The sequence below is a fragment of the Gobio gobio genome (assembly GCF_949357685.1).
Source record: "Gobio gobio genome assembly, chromosome: 5".
Taxonomy (NCBI): domain Eukaryota; kingdom Metazoa; phylum Chordata; class Actinopteri; order Cypriniformes; family Gobionidae; genus Gobio; species Gobio gobio.
Window position 1 is genome coordinate 33,162,370 of NC_137101.1, and position 21,912 is coordinate 33,184,281.

The following is a 21,912-nucleotide window of genomic DNA, read 5'->3' on the forward strand; positions in this document are numbered from 1 at the left end:
AGGCATTCCATCCTCCGCCTCACGTGACGGCAGAAGAGGGCAGACTTCACCTACTCTGCCCGGTTAGGGCTCTCAGAGTTTATTTGGCAAAGTCTGCACAGTGGAGGAGATCGCAACAACTTTGGGTGTGTTTTGGCTCACCCAGGAAGGGATTGCCTGCGTCTACTCAGACAATCAGTAATTGGATTGTCCAGGCAATTACCATGGCCTACCAGGTGCGCAGTTTGCCTTCACTTGTGGCCGTGAGGGCTCATTCCACCAGAGGCATGGCCTCTTCGGTGGCCCTTCATTCTGGGGTCCCCTTGCAGGATATCTGCGAGGCGGCCGGGTGTGCTACCCCACAAACCTTTATCAGGTTCTATTGCCTGGATCGCCCTACGACGCCTGGTGCTAGGGTGCTCCAGTCCTAGCTGCGCCCGGTCTCCGACTTCACACTAGGGCAGGAGCTACCCTCGGTGTGGCCTAGTGGGGACTCGTTCCCCAAAGTGTCGTTCCGATGCAGTGCGAGTTTCCTCGAAAGGGAACTGCTCGGGTTATGTATATAACCGTTGTTCCCTGAGATAGGGAACGAGCACTACATCCCGTCGCGCCTGGAGCGCATGCTTCAGAGCAATTACTGCCGACATTACGTTCCAGATCCCCTTTTATACTTCCGGGTATGCCGTCACAGTTACGTCATCACGCACGCCAATCGGATTGGCCTAGTTGTCATTCTGACTTCAGATTCGCTAGTGCTAAGGGAGTATCCCCAAAGCGTCGTTCCGATGCAGTGCGAGTTCCCTATCTCAGGGAACAAGGGTTATATACATAACCGAGCAGTTTTGTTAAATCATTGTTTTTCATTTTGCACAAGAACTGAGGTGTTCTGCTACTTGTGTGTGTAGATGTGTGAATTGTGTGTAGTGTTTTGACAAAACGAGCTTTGTTTTTAAAATTGTGCTTAAGCAATCGTAAAAAACAGAAATGTAGTTTTGCTATTTGTGCAAGGCTATAAATGAGACAGATGACATATCTTTTCACACTCATGCTACTTTCACGAGTTCACGTTTACAAATAAGTCGTATAGAAAAATTGGTATGCATATTTGGCGTGGTGTCCAAGGAGAGGACTCCAAGCTCTGTATTTGGCCCGAACCCAGAGTGCATCCCCCTTAGTCCATGCTGTGGTAGGAACAAGTCAAGAGTGAGGAGTCGGGGTGGAGGGATGCTGAAAACTGTGGAGGGATGTCGGTGAGTCGACTGTGTGTGTGTGCAGGGCCGGCCCAAGCCCTTATGGGGCCCTAAGCATAATTTTATTTGGGGGCCCCTCGTGCCACCAATATGATTGACTATTGTCAATTCTTGATAATTCGCACACCCAGTATCAATGTTAATATTTAGCTGTATTGCTTACATCATGTCTGCCTGGCATGTTTTTTGCCCTATACGATTTTTAATTGTAACAGTAGCAAACCCACAGGTGTGGTCAGATGTTAATATTCAAAGTCTCAGTACTACAGTTCAGACTGGGATATGTACTTTTTTTAAGTAGTCTCTTATGCTGAATATGCTCCCTTTTCCCCAGGATTCTTTGATGAATAGGAGGTTCAAAAGAACAGCATTTCTCTGAAATAGAAAGCTTTCAAAAAAATCCTAAAAACATTGTACACAACTGTTTATGTTTGTTGAGCATCAAATCGTCATTAGAATGATTTGTGAAGGATCATGTAACACTGAAGACTGTAGTAATGATGATAAATTCAGCTTTGATCCGAGAAATAAATTACACTTTACTATATATTCACATAGAAAACAGCTGTTTTACATTATAATAATATTTCACAATATTTCTGTTTTTACAGTATTTTTTATCAAATAAATGCAGCCTTGCTGAGCAGAAGAGACTTCTTTTAAAAACAAGAAATGTTGATTTCTTTCAAACATTAAACAGTTGGGGTTTTTTTTTGCATTCCATTCGACTTTGTTGAAAGAACCTTTTCATTTTCTAAATTAAAACTTCCAAAATGTAGGCTACTCCGTCCAAAACATGCAGCACGTCAGACAAGATATTCGCACTAAACCATAGCGTATTCTCAAATCCATCCATTCATAAAAAGGTTACCGGGCAACTGACGAGTACGTTTTGGCGCCGATTTTCTCGCACTTGGACTTTGAACCCCTAAAGGCCTGTTCACACCGGGACGATTTTCGCACGCGTTTATCGCCGACGTTTAACGCCTCGGGACTTAACAATGGGCGCCAATGTGAGTGTTCACACCGACGCGCAAAACGCCAGGCGTAAAAGCGTCATTTTTAAAAAAACGCCTCGGGTTCGTTTTTTTATTTTGACGCGACGCGTAAAAAACTGTCCGACCAATGAGATCGGCGCTTTTGTTCACGTGCCTGGAGCTGCTGAAGTGACAGTAAAACACGACTTGGTGGCGCTCAAGCACAAAACGGTCTTGCCGAGCACACATTGATACGACGAAGAAGTAGTAAGTAGACAAAGAAGAAGATGAACTGCTAATGCTGTTTGCCAGTTAGCAAAAAGTGTGTGAATGGTTTTGTCCATATACATAATAGGTGTTTCTCAATGTCAAGGATCCTTCCTCTGTAGGACTAATCCTTCCAAGTCACTTCCTTCAGAGGCTAGGCGAGACTCCTCTTTAGCATTCGGAGAACATGTAAATGGAACAGGCTTGCAAGTGCGCGTCAGCCTCATTACGTCAGTGAAAAGGTCCGTTAGCCATCAATAACGTCATTTGTATAATATCAATACGGTTGTAATTTGTACTGGCATTTAAAAGTTAATAATAATAATAATAATAATAATTAATTACATTTATATAGCGCTTTTCTAGGCACTAACTCAAAGCGCTTTTACATAGAAGGGGGGAATCTCCTCAACCACCACCAACTGTCACCAAAAGTTAAACTTTACTTATATTTACTACGGTTATAACAAATGTTTGGTAACGTTACACTTGAAAGCATATTGCCCCGTTAACGCTCCGACTCCGCCAACGTCCGATATTTGTATTTTTTTAACAAGATAGCAAAGCTGCGCGCATAGGATTGTGGGTGATTTGAGAACGCTAAGTGCGCGAAGTCTACTCGTATGCATCCTTTCCTGTATATGGCATATTTTTCGAACGAAGGACTCAGACCTTGGTTGAAATTCCGAGGATCCTCGACATTGGAACAGCCCTTCGACGGCTGTCGATGACGTAGCATCCTCGGAATTCTGGCTTCCGAGGATCCTTCCTTGACATTGAGAAACGCCTAATATGTCTATGGTTTTGGCAAGCACGTAAATACTGTCTCTCTTCTCCTTCTATGTGACAAGCGAGTGTCAGAGGCTTAAAGTGCCGCAGCACCACCTTGTGTACCGGGAGCGCTATCTACTGAATGTGCACGTTCACTCAGCGCAGCGCCAGTGGAAATCGCTTGGGTGTGAACACTCAAGACGCGCCGAAAAACGGCACGAAAAACGCTGGCGATAAGCGCGCGCGATATTCGTCCCGGTGTGTACAGGCCTTAACAAGCGAATAGTGTCCGGCCGATGGCGCCGTGAGCTCCTGCAGTGCTGTCAGAATCAATTCGTGCATATATTAGAAAACTTAACATTTTGCAGTTTATTTAGTAATTGTTTAAGGCCATTTCGCGATTTCAATCATCATAAAATAACATTGCCAGTTGGTAATTTATTGTGCTCTTGGGGGCCCCCTAGTGCCCAAGGGGGCCCTAAGCAGCCACTTAGTTCGCTTATGCCTTGGGCCGGCTCTGTGTGTGTGTGTGTGTGTGTGTGTGTGTGTGTGTGTGTGTGTGTGTGTGTGTGTGTGTGTGTGTGTGTGTGTGTGTGTGTGTGTGTGTGTGTGTGTGTGTGTGTGTGTGTGTGTGTGTGTGTGTGTGTATATATATATATATATATATATATATATATATATATATATACATACATATACATACATATACATACATATACATACATACACACTGAACAAAATTATAAACGCAACACTTTGTTTTTGCCCCCATTTTTCATGAGCTGAACACAAAGATCTAAGACTTTTTTCTATGTAAACAAAAGGCCTATTTCTCTCAAATATTGTATTGTACTATATCTAAATCTGTGTTAGTGAGCATTTCTCCTTTGCCGAGATAATCCACCTGTTGGAAACTCTTTTCTTCGTCGAATCAAAACAAATCTATATCTGGTGTGACCACCATTTGCCTTGCGCTGTGCAACACATCTCCTTCACATAGAGTTGATCAAGGTTGTTGATAGTGGCCTGTGGAATGTTGGTCCACTCCTCTTCAATGTCTGTGCGAAGTTGCTGGTTATTGGCAGGAACTGGAACACGCTGTCGTATACGCTGATCCAGAACATGCTGGCCAGGCTAGTACTGGGATGTTTTCAGCTTCCAGGAATTGTGTATATTCAACCTTTTGTGTACATAGAAAAAGTTTTAGAACTTTGAGTTCAGCTCATGAAAAATGGGGGCAAAAACAAAAGTGTTGCGTTTATCATTTTGTTCAGTATTTATAGGGTTCTTCTCATGCTGATAAGATTGATGTGGTAATTGCTGATGACAAGTTGCTTTGGATAGATCATTTGATAGATGATTCCTCTCGAACTTTTTTGATAAAACATTTAATAAGCATCAAAAGAGAGAAGCAAGCAGAGAAGAGAAGATTCGAAGCTTCCACAAAGACGGGTTTATTAACAAGACGATCACCGAACACAACACACACGTAAGCATAACAATCAAGAACAGACAAGGAGTGCTGGGAGTGAGTTCAATATAAAGGGAGGGCTACTGACAAAGACCAGGTGCAGGGAATCTGGTGAGAGTGGGAGAGACGATGAGGTGAGTTCAGGTGTGGGACAGGGAAGATCATGGGAAATGGAGTTCGGGACAGGCGTGGATTGTAACACTACCTCCCCCTCCTGGTAGGCGCGCCTTAGATGTAACACCGGGGAAGGGGGGGTGGGCGCCCTGGAGACCTACACGCAGGTGCAGACAGGTACTGAGGTCTAGGACATCAGGCGGCCATGACGGGTCAGGAGCCTTGGGATGCCATGGCGGATCAGGAGTCGTGGGATGCCAAGGCGGATCAGGAGTCGTGGGATGTCATGGCGGATCAGGAGCCATGGGATGCCATGGCGGATCAAGAGCCATGGGATGCCATGGCGGATCAGGAGTCGTGGGATGCCAAGGCGGATTAGCAGCCGTGGTATGTCATGGCGGATCAGGAGCCATGGGATGCCATGGCGGAGCAGGACTTGCTGCTAGTTCGTGGGCTGGAGCAGCCTCGTGGGCGTGAGCGGGCTCGTGAGCTGGAGCGGGCTCAAGAAGAACTGGAGCAGGATCATGGAGACTTGGAGTGGCCTCTTGGGAGACTGGAGCGGGCTTGTGAGCTGGAGCAGGCTCATGAAGAACTGGAGCAGGCTCGTGGAGGACTGGAGCTGGCTCGTGGAGAACTGGAGTTGCAGGATCGCTCCAAAAGTCTATTAACAACCGTTCCTGTGGCTCTGGCGAGGTCGCGGCCATCTTGGCCGGAATTGAGGGCTTCGAGGTGGCCTACCTCCTCGGCCATTTGGGCTTTGGGGCAGGAAGGACTACCCGGGAAAGCCCACTGGAGGGATATGCGGAGGAAACTGGCTGAGGGTGAACTGACCAGGACGCGTGTTTTTCTGAGGGGACTGGACGAGGAAGACACACATTCTCATGAAACCGCGTTAAGTGGAGAATCTGGCCAGTTCACCAAATAAGATAGCTCAGTAAATTCCTCCACGTACCTCACCAGTGGGCGACCGTCCTGCCTAAGCCCACACAGGCGATTCAGCGCTGAAGTGTCTCTAAGAGGGGACACGGGAGAGATCGGGGTGACTAAGATATCCATCTTGTTGTGGAAGTCCTGGCAGTTTGGTCCGTTCTTCTGTTACAGATGTGTAGTGCAGCTTAGAAAAAAGATTCGGAGCTTCCACAAAGATGGGTTTATTAACAAGACGATCACTGAACACAACACACATTTAAGCATAACAATCAGGAACGAACAAGGAGTGCTGGGAGTGAGTTCAATATAAAGGGAGTGCTAATGACAAAGACCAGGTGCAGGGAATCCGGGGAGAGTGGGAAAGACGATGAGGAAGTGAGTTCAGGTGTGGGACAGGGAGGATAATGGGAAATGGAGTCCGGGACAGGCGTGGATTGTAACATTGAACAGTTTTATATTATAGGTTGCAAAATTTGTTTGGGATACAATTTTATTCCCAATTATTTTGTTGAAGTGGACCATCAAAATAAATTGTAACCAAACTTACTCACCCTCATGTCATTTCAAACTTGTGTGACTTTCTTTCTTATGTGGAACACAAATTTCAAAATATCTACGTTTGTCTGTTACCCCATGATTTGTAACATAACACACCTTAAATTGTCACACAGGAAGGTAACATCATTGGGAAGACAAAGGCCACACTTTGAAGGCCGCGATGGAGCGTTGTTCAAGAACGGTCTTGCCTACGAATGACTTTCTCCTAGGAACTGTGACAGCTGCCATTGATGAGTGGCAGAAACGTTTGCACTGGACTTTTTTAAAGTCTAAAAAACATAAAGTTCACAACCTGTATAAATATGTCCACCATGGTCCATTTATGTACATAATAAATAGTATAAACTATATAATATTGCATCATGGTAAAATATAAAGTCAACATTTGATTTTTTTACATTTCTATCATTACATATTGTAGTTAACATATTAAGTTATACTCACTTAAGTTTAAAAGTTTAATTCAGCAATTTCTCTCCAAAAAATCCAATTGTCACTGGCACAATAAATTCTAAGGCCACAAAGGATCCATCTGTTGTATCCTTAATTTCACTGGAAACAAAGGGTGCATTTCGAGGCCATATTTGAGGGAGCCGACACGGTGACGCAATCAGCTTTCGAAGGATTCAGCGTCTGAATTGGGACACAGCAAATGACAGCTTCTGTGCCTTCAGCAAGTGCTCTATGTGAAAATGTCTCTCTCTATGTATTGTTTGTTTGATTTTTACTAATAATTTCTTTAAAAAAAAACGAAATATTTGTGCACTGTTCACACACAACCTCAGACCAGTCAATGGTCCTTTGTGTACACATGCTCAAAAGTATTTCTGTATCTGTTTAACAGGGAAACAATTTCAGATGGGAGTATATTGCCACACAAGGGCCTCTCCCAGGTACCAAGGATGACTTCTGGCGTATGGTGTGGGAACAAAATGTGCACAGCCTTGTAATGGTAACCCAGTGTGTGGAGAGAGGCATGGTGAGTTTGTTTTTGTTTGTTTGTTTTACTTTTATTGTCCCCCTTTGGGGAATCTAGTTTTTCAGCTTGGAGGTAACAGATATACAGATAATACACAATACTCATCTCACAGAAAAACATAGTTCATAAAGTAATCTACCACGAAGCCTTAAAGCAGCCACGAAGCCTTAAAGCAGGGGTCTCCACACTCGGTCCTGGAGGGCCACTGTCCTGCAGAGTTTAGCTCTAACCCCAAATAAACACACCTGAACCTGCTAATCAGTGTCTTACAAGGCCCTAGTAAAACACTGATTAGCTGGTTCAGGTGTGTTTATTTGGGGTTGGAGCTAAACTCTGCAGGACAGCGGCCCTCCAGGACCGAGTTTGGAGACCCCTGCCTTAAAGGGTTAGTTCACCCAAAAAGGAAAATTAGCCCATGATTTACTCACCCTCAAGCCTGTATATTACATTCTTCTTTCAGATGAACACAATCAGAGTTATATTAAAAAAATGTCCTGGCTCTTCCAAGCTTTATAATGGCAGTGAATGTTGCTCTGTCTTTGAAGAAAAAAGGAAAAGGTGTAGCGCCCACACCTCTCACAGTTCAAAATGCTTACGCTACATCTGACAACATTGCACACCAGTTACACTCGAACTGCGAGAGGTGTCGGCGCTAGACTTTTTCCCGTAAGTTTAATACAAAAGATGTTCCGCCGGAAGTTAGACATTTCACTTTATAAAGTTTTAAATATGGATATTTTCCTTACACAAATGCATCGCTTCGCTCCAGAAGGCCTTTATTAACCCCTCGGAGCCGTGTGGAGCAGTTATGATGGATATAGATGTACTTTTATGGACTTCAAAAACAGAGCAACATTCACTGCCATTATAAAGCTTGGAAGAGCCAGGCCATTTTTTAATATAACTCTGATTGTGTTCGTCTGAAAGAAGAATGTTATATACACCTAGGATGGCTTGAGGGTGAGTAATTCATGGGCTAATTTTCATTTTTGATTGAACAAATTGTTACACACAAGGTCCACGCATGTGTTTTTAGGAAGATATAAGGTCAGTTTTTATTTCAAGAACTTGCAACACACACATACAATATGGGGAACAGCCTCAACAAAAAATGCAGGCTCATCAACCTGTCTCGCGAAAACTCGCATTCTTTTTTAATCTCATGATTCTACAAATCGATCTTCAACAAACCTCGTCTGCCAAACATACATACAACTGTGTATGATACATGTCAATAGGCTAAATTTGATTTAACCCTATGACATTTCCTGCCACTTTGACAAGGCTATTCAACCTATTCCTACTTGTCAATGTGAGTCCCAAACCAAGCTACAATACAAAAAGAAAACACTGATGCAATAAAATATGGTCATCATTTTGTAGCATACATTAAATGTTTCAATCTTTCTTAAAAAAAAAAAAAAAAAACATTTGTTGAAATTTGTGAATTATGTGAATGTGTGTATGATTCAGGTCAAGTGTGATCGCTACTGGCCGATTGACAGTGAACCTTTGTATTATGGTGACATTGTGGTGAAACTGCTTTCTGAGACGGTCCTTCCAGAGTGGACCATTCGGGACTTCAAGATATCATGTGTAAGTGTTAAATAAGTGTAAAAATTTCCGTATACAACAGAAATACTCATTCATTACTTAAAGGCAAAGTTTGTAATTTTTTTCAATAGTAAATTGTAATAACATTCTTTGGGTTGTTCACTATAATCAAAAGAAAAAAATGAGGTTCACTGTTTGTTTTCTGCTCTTTTACTAATTATTACCGTCATGACAATGAAAATGAGGAGATGTGTGGAAATGCAATAATTGTTGTGGTCCTACAAATAGGTTTCATTTTCATAATGCAAAATAGAATTTCTTTTTCAAGATTTACCAGTTTGGGAAACCTCTTTGGAAAGTAATTTTGTAATTTGCAATTTAGAGACCGCTAGTGGCACACAAACTCTTTTAAGCATGTATGCGGTAAGAAAGGGCATGACTGAATTACTATAAAATAGCAACATGTAGTAGTTCTGAAATAATAATGCAAGGTCTTTTTTCAGGAGGGTCAGTTGAGATACCCCAGGATGGTGCGTCAGTTCCATTACACCATTTGGCCAGATCACGGAGTACCGGAGACAACCCAATCACTCATTCAGTTTGTGCGCACAGTCAGAGATTACATTGACAGGACAACCAGTCCTGGAGTCACTGCAGTACACTGCAGGTATCTGTGTATCACCTCCTTAACAACTTTAAAAGACATTTCAGGGTGTTCTCACTCAAAATCATATTTATAATGGATATGTTTTTTCTTTCTCTCAGTGCTGGTGTGGGCCGAACTGGCACTTTCATTGTGCTGGATCGTGTTTTACAGCAACTAGACAGGAACTGCACAGTGGACATTTACGGCTGTGTGTTTGATCTACGTCTGCATCGCTCACACATGGTACAAACTGAGGTATGAGTCTGTCTGTAGCGAAATCAGCAACATTTACAAATGGCAACACTGGAACTGAGTTGATCAGGACAGATCACAGTCTACAGGGCCCATTCACACCAAGAACGATAACTATTAAGATCACAGTCTACAGGCCCATTCCAGTGGTGGACACTAATAAGTACATTATTCAAGTATCTACTAATATTTTTATTTTGGGACACTTACTTTTACTTCATACATTCCAAAGCATAACATCGTACTTTTTACTCCACTACATTTCATAAAAACATGTCGTTCCTAGTTTTGAACTGAAGAAATCTTCACCTGCTCAGAGATGCTATGGCGGTGTCCGATTTGTGAACAACCTGATTCTTTTCAATGAACCGGTTAAATTATTTCACAAATCGCACCGAACGATTCATTTGTGAATGCATCTGTTCTCGAGTAAACAATTCACTGATTCTAATGATCCAGTCACATAGTCTCCAGTTAACAATTTACTGAATTAACAAGTCGGACTTAAAATGAGCCAAGAACAGGAGATCCTCGGAGCTTGAGTACGCGAACAACCAATGCAGAATATTAGGATTTATTATTGTAAATGAAAATCATATTTGGATCAGTTGTTTGTGAACTAAATCTGCTGTAAAAGGGCGAGCTGTTTAAGCCCACTGTATGAAATGCTTGAATGTGGACATGTCCACATTTGTGTATTACCGTCTGAATGGGTAGGTTTTAGGTGAACATAATATTAAAATAGTGCAAATTAATGCCCATGCATCTCCTCCGCTGTAAAACTAGTGTTTTTATAGCGTTCTTATTAAAATTAACACATTTTGACACGTGACATTTGCTTTTTATTGTAGCCTATGTTTATATTTGTCAACACATTTTGTTTCCTCATTTCTATATAAAATTGTATAATACCATTTGTCAAATCTAATATTTGAAGTGTAAAGTTTAAATGGCATTTTATTTTGTCATTTTACAGTTTAGAATGTTACCATAAACATTGCCCTATCCCGCTCATATGGTGGTATTAGTTTTATTTGTGCATGCCTTAAAAAATGTTCCCTAAATTTGATTTTAAATGTTTACCCTGCAGATGCCCTTGTTATAGTTGTAGTATGGACTTTCCTATTCTCAAAGAATTAGAATTTTTTTTAAACTTTATAGCTACTGTTATAAATATCGTCTTTGGTGTGAACAGACCGTAGACAAATATTAATTGACTAAACGTGTAATTACTTTCCTTACTGTAGTTACTGTATTGGTCTGGAGATTTAATGAAATATATTAATTGGATTATAAGCACCCTAATGTGATGGTCTTGTCTTCTGCAGTGTCAGTATGCTTATATCCATCAGTGTGTGCGGGATGTTTTGAGGGCTCGTAAACTTTGCTGTGAACAAGATAACCCTCTTTTCCCCATCTATAACAACTTATTATAAAAGTAAGTATTGTATGTGTATGTGTTTCACTTATACATCGTATGGATGCAATTTTACAGTATATTTGCAACAAAACCATAGAATCTAAATGTTGCAGTGGTTTATAAATTTTAACCCTTTGGACCCTAAGGTTATTTTGTGGCCCTGAAGAAGTTTGACATGCTCTGTCATTTGTGTTTTTTTCAGCTGCTTTAAAGCATATGAATGGCTAAAGTCTGATTACACTCTATTTAGCACAAACAGGGCTACAGTAATATATGAGCAACATGTACATAAAAGTTTGTAGTTTTGAGAAAATAATGTTTATGCATAGTTAAAAAAAAAAAAAAAAACTAAAATGTTAAATCACTGAAATAAGGTAATCTAACACACTTTCAACATTTGTTCACAAGGATTTTCAGAACTGGATGTTGTTGCCTAGAGTTTTTTCTTCAAAAAAGGTGAAAACCATTTTGATCACTCATTCATACAAAACAATATAGTCATTTACATTTGCATTTATGCATTTAGCAGATGCTTTTATCCAAAGCGACGTACAAATGAGGAGTACAGGAAGCGATCCGTCATGAGGAGGCAGCGAAACACAGAAAGTGCCTGAAGTACTATGTTTTGGACATTGCACAGAGAATCATACACTAGGGCAGGGAAGAAGTAGAGAAAAATAGAAAGAAAATAAGGAAAATTTTTATTATTATTATTATTTTTAAGATAAGGTTAAGTGCTTGCGGAAGAGTTTTCAGCTGTCGTTTGAATGTTTTCAGTGATTCTGCAATTCGGATGAAGGTTGGAAGATTGTTCCACCAGCAGGGAACAGTGAATGTAAATGTTTTGGAGAGGGATTTTCTGACTCTCTGTGATGATACCACAAGCCTTGCTCCTTAGCTGAGCGAAGGCTTCTGGTGGGGGTGTAGACTTGTAGGAGCGAGTCAAAGTATGCAGGAGCTGAGCTCGTGGTGGATCTATAAGCGAGTGTAAGCGCCTTGAACTTGATGCGAGCAGCGAGTGGTAGCCAGTGCAGAGAGAAGAGTGGTGTGACGTGGGCCCTTTTGGGTTTGTTGAAGATAAGACGTGCTGCTGCATTCTGATAGAAGTCCAGCCAGAAGCGCATTGCAGTAGTCAAGCCAAGAAATGACCAGGGCCTGGACGAGAAGCTGGGTTGCATGCTCTGTTAGGAAAGGTCTGATCTTCCTGATGTTGTGGAGCGCAAACCTGCATGAGTAAGCAGTCTTTGAAATGTGGTATTTGAAGGAAAGCTGGTCGTCAAAGATTACGCCAAGGTTTCTGACCGACCCTGAAGGGGTGATCCGAGATTAACCTAGCTGGATGGTGAAGTCATGTTGTATTATCAGATTGGCAGGGAAGACAAGCAGTTCAGTCTTTGCCAGGTTGAGCTGCAGGTGATGTTTTTTCATCCATGCCGAGATGTCCGCCAGACAGCTGGAGATTCATGCAGCTACTGTGGGGTCGTCTGGTTGGAATGAAAGGTAGAGCTGAGTGTCAACAGCACAGCAGTGGTATGAGAATCCATGTGCCTGTGTGATGGGTCCCAATGATGTAGTGTAAAGGAAGAAGAGGAGAGGTTCAAGCACTGAGCCCTGAGGAACCCCTGTGACCAGCTGATGTGCTTTGGATACCTCCCCTCTCCAGGCAACCTTGAAAGACCTACCTGGGATATAGGACTCAAACCAGTGGAGTGGAATCCCCGTGATGCCCAGTGATGAAAAGGGTGGACAGAAGAATCTGATGATTGACCGTGTCAAAGGCAGCAGATAGACCGAGGAGGACAAGGACTGATGATTTGGAATAAACTTTTGCAATTCGCAGGGCTTCGGTGACCGACAGCAATGCAGTCTCTGTGGAGTGGCCCTTTTTGAAACCTGATTGGTTGATGTGCAGCTGATTATTCTGTGAGAGGAAAGATGAAAACTGATTAAAAAAAAAACGGTCAAGTGTGTTTACTATGAATGGTAGGAGAGAGACAGGTCTGTAGTTATCTATGAATAAAGAGTTTAATGTGTGTTTCTTAAGCATTGGAGTTATCCAAGCCTGCTTGAATGTGGTAGGGAAGATGCCAGTGCTGAGAGATGTGTTGATGATGTGTGTGAGTGCTGGTAGGAGTGTAGGAGAGATGGTTTGAAGGAGATGTGAGGAGATGGGATCTAGAGGACAGGTGGTATGATGGCTGGAGAGGACAAGTTTAGATACTTATGCCTCAGTGTAGCAAATGAGGAGAGATGATGTTCGGCTGTGGATTTGGCTGATGTAAAATCGTGTGTGCAGGGGGGTGAGAACTGACTGCTGATGGTTGTTGTTTTGTTTGTGAAGAAATTGGCAAAATCATCGGCAGATAAGGAGGTGGTGGGAGGAGGCGGAGGAGGACAGAGTAGAGAGTTGAATGTTCTGAAGAGTGTGCATGAGTTTGAGGTGCTGTTGATTTTGTTTTGGAAGTATGAAGATTTAGCTGCATGGAATTCACCTGAGAAGGATGAGAGCAGAGACTGATACTTACTCAGGTCAGACGGGTCGGTTGATTTAAGCCATTTCCTCTCTGCTGCCCTGAGTTTGGTCCGGTGTTCACGAAGAACATCAGATAACCAAGGGTTAGAGGAAGTAGTACGTGCTGGCCTAGAAGACAGAGGACAGATACTATCTAGACAAGAATTTAAAGTGAAACATAAAGTGTTTGTAGTGGTGTTAACATCCATTAGTGGAGAATTGGGTTGATGAAGCAAGAGAAGATGACACAGCAGAGGAGAGATGAGAAGAAGAAAGTGAGCGCAGGTTTCGCCTGAAGGTAACTGGAAGAGGGGCTGGTGGTGGCTGAGTAGTAAGTTGTAGATTAAATGTGATGAAGTAATGATCTGAGATGTGAAGAGGTTTGACCAAAATGTTATCTGTAGTGCAGTTGTGTGTGTAGATGAGGTCAAGTTGGTTGCTAGATTTATGGGTGGGTGAGATCAAATGAGGCTAGGAGTGAGTGGAAGTCTGCAGCATAAGGTTTGTTGATGTGAATGTTGAAGTCACAGAGGACTATAAGTGGGCTGCCATCCTCTGGGAATGAGGACAGCAGCACATCCAACTCCTCAATTAAGGTGCCTAATTGACCAGGAGGGCGGTAAATGACTACAATATGGGTTGTAACGGGAGATGTAACTGTAGCATGGTATTCAAATGAGTTGTTGTTGCATAGAGAGGTGTGTGTTGAGTATTTCCAATTATTAGAAATGAGAAGACCTGTGCCTCCACTCCATTTTTTAAAAAAAACATTAGAAAATATAATACTTTTGAACGGTAGTGTATTGGATTTAAACAACACATAGAGCAGTGGTAAAAAACAAAACAAATACAGTGTTAAAGAGACATTAAGGGCAAAATTGCAAACAGGGACAGTGCAAGATGAACAAAAACTAATTAGCCTCTCTATTTGAGCATGCTTGTCGTCTACATTTAAAATAACAAACTTGAGTGTGCAAAAGACTTAACATATGTGAACGGCCCCTTAGTCAGTGCATGGTAACATCAGCGTAGCAGTCAATAAACGGGACAGTAATGTACGGGACATTTAGGCCCAATAAACGGGACGTCCCGGCTAATACGGGACAGTTGACAACCCTACTTTTATATCATGCTGTGTTTAATATTATAGAGCATAAAGCATTATAGAGCATATCCTCATGTCGCATGTGTATCTTTATTTAGCATTGAAAGGTTGCCTACCTATTTCATATTTCAACATGTTTCCATTGATTTCACACATTTTAGTCTGGCCATAGTTCAACTAGTAGCCTACAATGTGTTTATGCATCAATAACGCTAATATAAGTGAGAAGAAATGTTTTACCTTAAAAATTCTCATGTTAAAGTCGCATTCTTCTTCTTCTGAGGTAGCCTAAATCCAAGGTAAATTCAGCGTGTCTTCCGAACTCGATGAAAAGCAGAAGAATGATGAAGCTGATTCTTTGTTTTGAGGTGATGGGGGCATTTACAGGTTCGCATTCCTTCCTCGTGGATGATTTGCATGTGAATCACTTTGTGCGCACGTGGGTGTGGTCACATTAAAGATAATGAGGCTCCGCTGGAGGAAATGTACCTCTTGCTGTTTTCATATGGATTGCATAAACAGAGAATATTTGTTTGTTATATAAATAGACATTCCAAGCTTTATAAAGAGATATCTGTCGTGTCTGTGTGGCAAGTTTTCTATGAGTTCTGAGTATATTTCCACATGCATTTCAGAATGGACATCACAGGGAGACAGACAGGAGAATGCGCATCCTGTTTGTTTTCTTTATTTAGCAAAAAGCACAACATTTAGGTTTTTTTTTATTATGAGTGTACATAAATAAAAGTAGACACTTTAAGCTTTGTAAAGACATATTGTATTTTAAGTTGTTTTACACTGTTATGAGGGAAAATCCAGCAAAACGCACGGGCGCGTTCTTTGGGTTCAGAGGGTTAAAACAAAAATTGTGATCCGTTATTCTTCCCTCTTCTTCATTACTAATAGCTGTAGAAACAAGAAAAAAATATAGCTGCAAGCAGCGATGATGGGTCAAATCCCCGCTGGCACCACCATACCACAGGCTTTGGGGCAATGCATTTAAATGGGGTAAATGTAAAGATATTATGTCAAGAAATGAGACTCTTCCTGTTTCCATTTTTGTCATCTCTTTAATCGCCCACCACGCACAAAGTTTGGCGTGAATTGTGTGAATCCCATAGGAGAAGCAGATAAAAATTCAGAGCCTGATTATTTAAAAAATCCATGTTCAAACCAAAATATCTGACATCCTGTTGGTGGAAGCTAATGACTGTAAATTAGAAAGTTGATGAGAACAATATATGTACCTAGTTTGGGGACTGTAGGTAAAACTAATTGTTTCCTGTTTATATAGCCATTAGTAATGAAGAAGAGGAAAGAAAAGTTGATTACAATTTCCATTTTAAAATTTGAGCATAGATGCCCTGTTCTCATGTTTGTGTGTATCTGAAAATGCCATGTAATTTTTCTTCACAGAGTTTGTGTATACGGGATCAGGAATACTTTCCCCTTGTTGAACAAGAACAGAAGAGAAGCTTTTGTATTTTATCACTAGTTTTAATAGCAGGGCATAACAAAGATATATGCTTTATTTTTATAAAATTTTCTGTGACATACTTATGTACTGCCCACTGTAATTATTTATGTTGTATGCTAATTTTGTTTAATAAATTGTATTTAGACTATTGGCACTTTTTGGAATTTAGTATTAACGTCCTTAAATGCATAATGCATGACATTTCATTCTTCAGTAAACTGGAAATAAACATCACAATTGTTCTCTAATGGACCTATTAGTAATCTAGAAAAAAGTGTTAAATAAAATAAATAAGAAATAAAATAATAAGTCTCATTTTAGATTTTTTTTACCATGTACAATAGCTTATTTTTCTTTAAGGAAAATCCTGCTTATGAACCTGAAAGGCTGGTTTACAATCCTCTCTTATTTTATTATATAACTTGGAAATCATAATTTTCTACCATCCAGTGCATCTGGTCTGTATTTGGGTCTGACCCATGTCAGGAACAGTGTTTACTCATTTCATTTGACTTCAAGAGAAAAACAAATCTGATTATTATTAGTGGTGGGCCGTTATCGGCGTTAATGTGCTGCGTTAACGTGAGACTCTTATCGGGCGATAAAAAAAATATCGCCGTTAATCTATTCTCAAAGTTGGGTTGGGAGCTGGGTCTATACTACGCAAGCTATGATGACTTTCACCTTGATATTTTAGCGCGGATGTCTACCTAGCCGAATTGCACTGTAGGGGCGAGAGAACGAGTCTTTGAACCTATGTGTATGCCTACTAGTGTTGTCAAAAATATCCATATTTCGCTATCGATACTGAAATATCTGAAACGATACAATACTCATTTTCTACAGTATCGATATCAGCTGCGCTCTCCTCTCCTCTCCCCGCCTCCTCTCATTCAGTCCGGTTAATCCTCTGAACATTGCGAACGGGTGTTCGGTTGGACTTTTGTTAGTATTGGTGTTGTCGGTCTGAATTTCGCGCGGGGTTGCACATAACGTTAATAGCTGGGTTTCAGTCACGTGATTATGATGACGCGTGAAGGCGGGGCGATTTCAGATGGAGGGCAGGAAGTAAATATGGGGAATACGTCTATGGAGGAAACCGTTGCGGAGAGAGTGTATTGTACGAATTTAGAACCAGTTTCAAGAAATAGATACAAAGAGTTAATGAACAGATATGTTGGACGTGACCCGTTCCTCATGAAGATGAGTGAGTTTCCGGTCGAACTTAAAGATTTGCAGACAGTGGAGGCTGTTGACATCACCAACTATCTGGTCCTTCAGACTTCATACTACACCAGACAGCAAATGAAGGCATATAAAAGTTTGGAGGCGTACATCTTTTTTGTTAGCGGGTGGGTCCACAACCTCGGTAGCAAACGGCTCCACGATGATCATCGTTTGGTCTTCGCCAGGGTGAGTGTTTGTTCTTATATTGTTGTATGTGTTAAGATGCTAGCAGTAACGGCTATAATGTCAACAAACATGCAACACATCTTTACGACGATGTTAGACTGACAATCGTTTATGTTTCAAAGTAAACCACTCTCAGAGATCAGGCGAAACACCTCTGAAGACCTGGATTATTGCGAAGGAGGATGGAAAAGTCATTGCAGCTCATTGCAATTGCATGGCAGGGTAAGTAATTATGAAATTATTAATTATTCTCTCTCACACACACTGCTAGCATACTGGAGAGAGCATTAAAGGGGTCATGAGCTGGATTTTTATTTTTTTTATAATGTTGCCTGGGGTGCCCTTATAATATTAGTATGTTATAATGTATATATAAAGTATGTTATAATGTTAGTATGGTTTTTACATCAAATTTTGTCATAATTTGGAAATAACATGCATTTTTTCTAGCCTGATTTTAGCCTCTGATTTGAACACTCTAGGCTATATTGCACATCATCAAAAAATAATAATAATATTGTATTCTATTCACAGACTATCAGAATCATGTTCTCATGTAGGAGCAGTTCTTTTTTCTATTGAAGTTGGGGTAAAGATGCGAGATTCAGCATCCTGCACAACAGAGCAGTGCAAGTGGCTGATGCCATCACATGTAAAAAAGGTAAGGGGACACGTTCACTGCAAACCAAATGTGGGACAGAGAATGTTTTTTTTTGTCCCTGTTGGACAAAGAGAAGCTAAGACAGCAAAGACCCACATTAGCTGCACAGTTTGGCATCTCAATCCTGGGATGATAGCCTTACCTGTTTTGCTCACAGCCATAGGATAAATGACAGATTTATACTGCATATAGATATGTTATGGTTATGGACCACAGAAATTTAGGGCCCTATTTTAACGATCTGAAACGCAAGTGTCAAAGCGCGAAGCGCAAGTAACTTTGTGGGCGGGTATCGGCGCTGTTGCTATTTTCCCGGCGGGATAAATGGCTCTTGCGCCCGGCGCAAATCTAAAATGGGTTGGTCTGAAGTAGCTTCATTATTCATAGGTGTGGTTTGGGCGTAACGTGAATAAACCAATCAGAGCGTCATCCAACATTCCCTGTAAAAGCAGGTGCGCAAGTTCCATTATGGATTGCTATTATTATGGCGTATTTACCAGGTGCACGCCAGGAGCGGTTCACAGCCGAGGAGACTGATGTTCTTGTAAGAGCAGTGAAAGACAGAGAAGTTGTGTTGTATGGGGATGGGAGAAACCCACCCAAAATAGCGTCGGTTAAACAGGCGTGGGAGGAAATAGCCACAATTGTTTCATCAGCTGGCATCCCCAGGACGTCGCACCAGTGCCGCAAGCGCTACAATGACATCAGAAGACGGGGAAAGTCCAAGCTTGCCAGCATCAATCGGGCACGCCGTGTAACGGGAGGTGGATCTGCCTCTACTCAGGACCTGACGCCAGCAGAGGACATCGCTGCGTCCACCCTCACCGATTTTTTTTTCCTGGTTCTTGACGGACAAACCAATTTGTTAGATGTCCTTATATACATATCTATGTCTTGCCAGAAGTTGCCACTATTGGGCAAACAGGTCTCCTTAATTATTAGACTACAATTAGCCTGAATAATTTGTAAGCTAGATTTATGCCTATTTTTTCACATCTTCGTGGCACACCACAATGATTTCCGTCATCTCATGTGTTAATATTTTTTAGTGTAACAATTTATGATTTGCAAAAATAACTATTGCATCTGTGTAGATTACATGAGCAAAGTGTATGCGCGTTGTGCACGCTATTATGGTCAAGCATGCGCCCTTAAAATAGCATAATGAACAACGCGCAACGCGCCACTGACTTTAGACTAGGTTTTTTCTGGTCAGTGGCGCAATTGTTTAATGGAACAGCAAAATAGCACCAGGGATTGTTTGCGCCGGAAAACGCCTCCTTTTTTGCGCTGGACCGCCCAGGGAGCGCAAGTTCATTCACTAGTTTAGCGACGTGCTTCTGTGGAGGGAAAAGTGCGCTTTGCGCGGGTGCAAAATAGGAATGACACATGCGTCGGTGTACAAAGTCAATGGCGCTGGGTGCAAGATAGGGCCCATGGACTTTATGATCTTCTTTGTGTTAACTTATTTTCAGATTCCTGCTGCTCCAGTAGCTCTGATCGACTTCTCCTCAGCTAAAGCCAAAAAAAAAAAGCTTGACCATTCCATTGATGGCAGGACAACTGAAAACCAGGTTGGGAAATCACTTTCATGCCCAAGAGTGAAGAGAGTGTCAGAAACATATGCTAGTTTTTTTGAGACTTTAAGCAAAAACTGTCCAAGGAGTGCAGCACTGATGGCTAGGGAGCCGTACTACAAAGAATTCATCCCCAAATCTAGTATGCTTCCTAAAACTGTTCTTGAATACAGAACACCAGAGACTCTGCAGCTACCCCCCATTGAGCTTGGAGAGCTATGCCAGGTATTTCAGCTAGAAGAGCTCATCATGTCCCAGGTCCAGGCTGTAGAGAGGGCAACTCGAAGTCAGAGTGCAAGCAGGATTTGGTTTAGGCAAAGAGCTGGACGCATAACTGCTTCCAAGTTGAAACAAGCTATTAAGACCAACCCCCAGCAACCATCCAAGAGCTTGATCAAGGCCATATGCTACCCAGAAGCATATAGGTTCACCACAGCCGCTACAAGGTATTTAGGGTTTGAATTAGGGTAAGGCAGAGGTAAGGCTGCGTGTAAACAGTGTTTATGTCCAGAAAAAGAAACACTGACAACAGAGGGTATCATTTGGATAAAAAAGAAGGCTGTCTATTAAGTAAATGTATCTTACTGTATCTAACACATTGCTTTGGTGCGCAACTGATAAGAGAAAATCGCGCAGTGGATTGAGTATGGTAGGGACAGCCCTGAAGGGTCAACATTAGTTATAGGGTTATAAGACTAGGGTTACGCAGGAGTAGAACTAAGTATAGGGGTTAGGGTAATGGCATTTAAATCACTGAACTGGCTCTACATATCCAATACTAAGTAATCATTTCCTTTCATGTTTTGCATGTGTACTGTGTACAGTTATGGATGCAAACATGAAGCACAAGCCAGAGGAGTGTATGAGAAGCTGTTGGGTCGGGAGCATGCAGGCTTCTCCTGTATGGACAGTGGTCTCTGGCTGAACCCCAAGTGGCCATACATGGGGTCCTCCCCTGATGGGATTGTCACTTGTGACTGTCACGGAATTGGCATCTGCGAGATTAAGGTAATATTACAGTCTCTGTTGTAGTAAAGTCCCTAAATCTCAAGTCTGAGTCGTGTCTCAAGTCCTAAACTGAGCAAAAAGGCAGAAAATATATTTGTTAATCTATTGTTCACGTGTCCTTCTCTCTGTGATTTTAGTGTCCACACTCTCACCAAGATGAAGCCAATCTGCGCTTGTGTGCTGGGGAAAAGGGCTTCTGCCTCATCAATGATGGGGATAATGTCATGCTGGACCGGACTCATGACTACTACTACCAAGTTCAGGGACAGCTTCACATTGTAGACGCTGTGTACTGTGATTTTGTTGTGTGGAACCACAATGACATTTTTGTTGAAAGGATTTTGCCCGAACTAGAACTTTGGGATGATGTTATCCCTAAAATTGAGTGCTTTTTTAGAAATGGTATACTTCCAGAAATACTGGGGCAGCAAGTTACAAACTCGCATGTGTAATGTAATGAAAGGATCCAGGCACTCTTGAAAGTGGTCTGTGTTATTGCTGTTATATCAATTCTGTTGTATGAGACAATATTACATTTTGATTAAAATATTTGTTATGAGTATACGAATATTTGTTATTATGAGTGTTGTATTTGTGAGTTCTGGCTGTTGTATAATTTAAATGAAAAGATTAAATGCCACTGAGAAGACAGAATTGTACATGGTGGTTTATTTACAAGATTAGATTTTTCAACAATTGTTATAACAAAACATGGTGTGCAATAACAGATTAGAATCCATTTCATTACATATAATACATATAGCCAGTACAATTGGGACTAGTGGATAAAAATATTACACTCGTTGAAAACAAATTAACAGACTGATACGTGTCGGGGCTCAGGTACTACTACTCCCTGTCCTCTTACTTATCATCATCAGAGCCAAGAAGCAGGGATCACGTATTGGACACTACAGGTGTGCGGGCTCAGGTACTGGACTGACTATTATCCCTATCCCTCCCTCCTCCTTACACCAATGGGACAATAGAC

At 41.6% G+C, this 21,912-nt stretch overlaps 1 protein-coding gene across 2 annotated transcripts in view; it reads left to right on the forward strand.

Moving 5' to 3' along the window:
- The window catches only part of ptprb (protein tyrosine phosphatase receptor type b), an 83,886-nt gene extending 62,315 nt beyond the window's left edge, over positions 1-21,571 (forward strand). For both annotated transcript variants that reach the window (XM_079818284.1, XM_079818285.1), the window contains exons 25-34: positions 7,162-7,296; positions 8,770-8,892; positions 9,354-9,517; positions 9,616-9,751; positions 11,077-11,186; positions 16,202-17,897; positions 18,210-18,336; positions 19,812-19,910; positions 20,738-20,921; positions 21,059-21,571. In XM_079818284.1, the coding sequence (XP_079674410.1) occupies positions 7,162-7,296; positions 8,770-8,892; positions 9,354-9,517; positions 9,616-9,751; positions 11,077-11,184 (666 nt within the window). In that variant the 3' untranslated portion in view covers positions 11,185-11,186; positions 16,202-17,897; positions 18,210-18,336; ... (1 more) ...; positions 20,738-20,921; positions 21,059-21,571. The remainder of the gene's footprint in view (positions 1-7,161; positions 7,297-8,769; positions 8,893-9,353; positions 9,518-9,615; positions 9,752-11,076; positions 11,187-16,201; positions 17,898-18,209; positions 18,337-19,811; positions 19,911-20,737; positions 20,922-21,058) is intronic.
- The last annotated feature ends 341 nt before the right edge of the window (positions 21,572-21,912 follow it).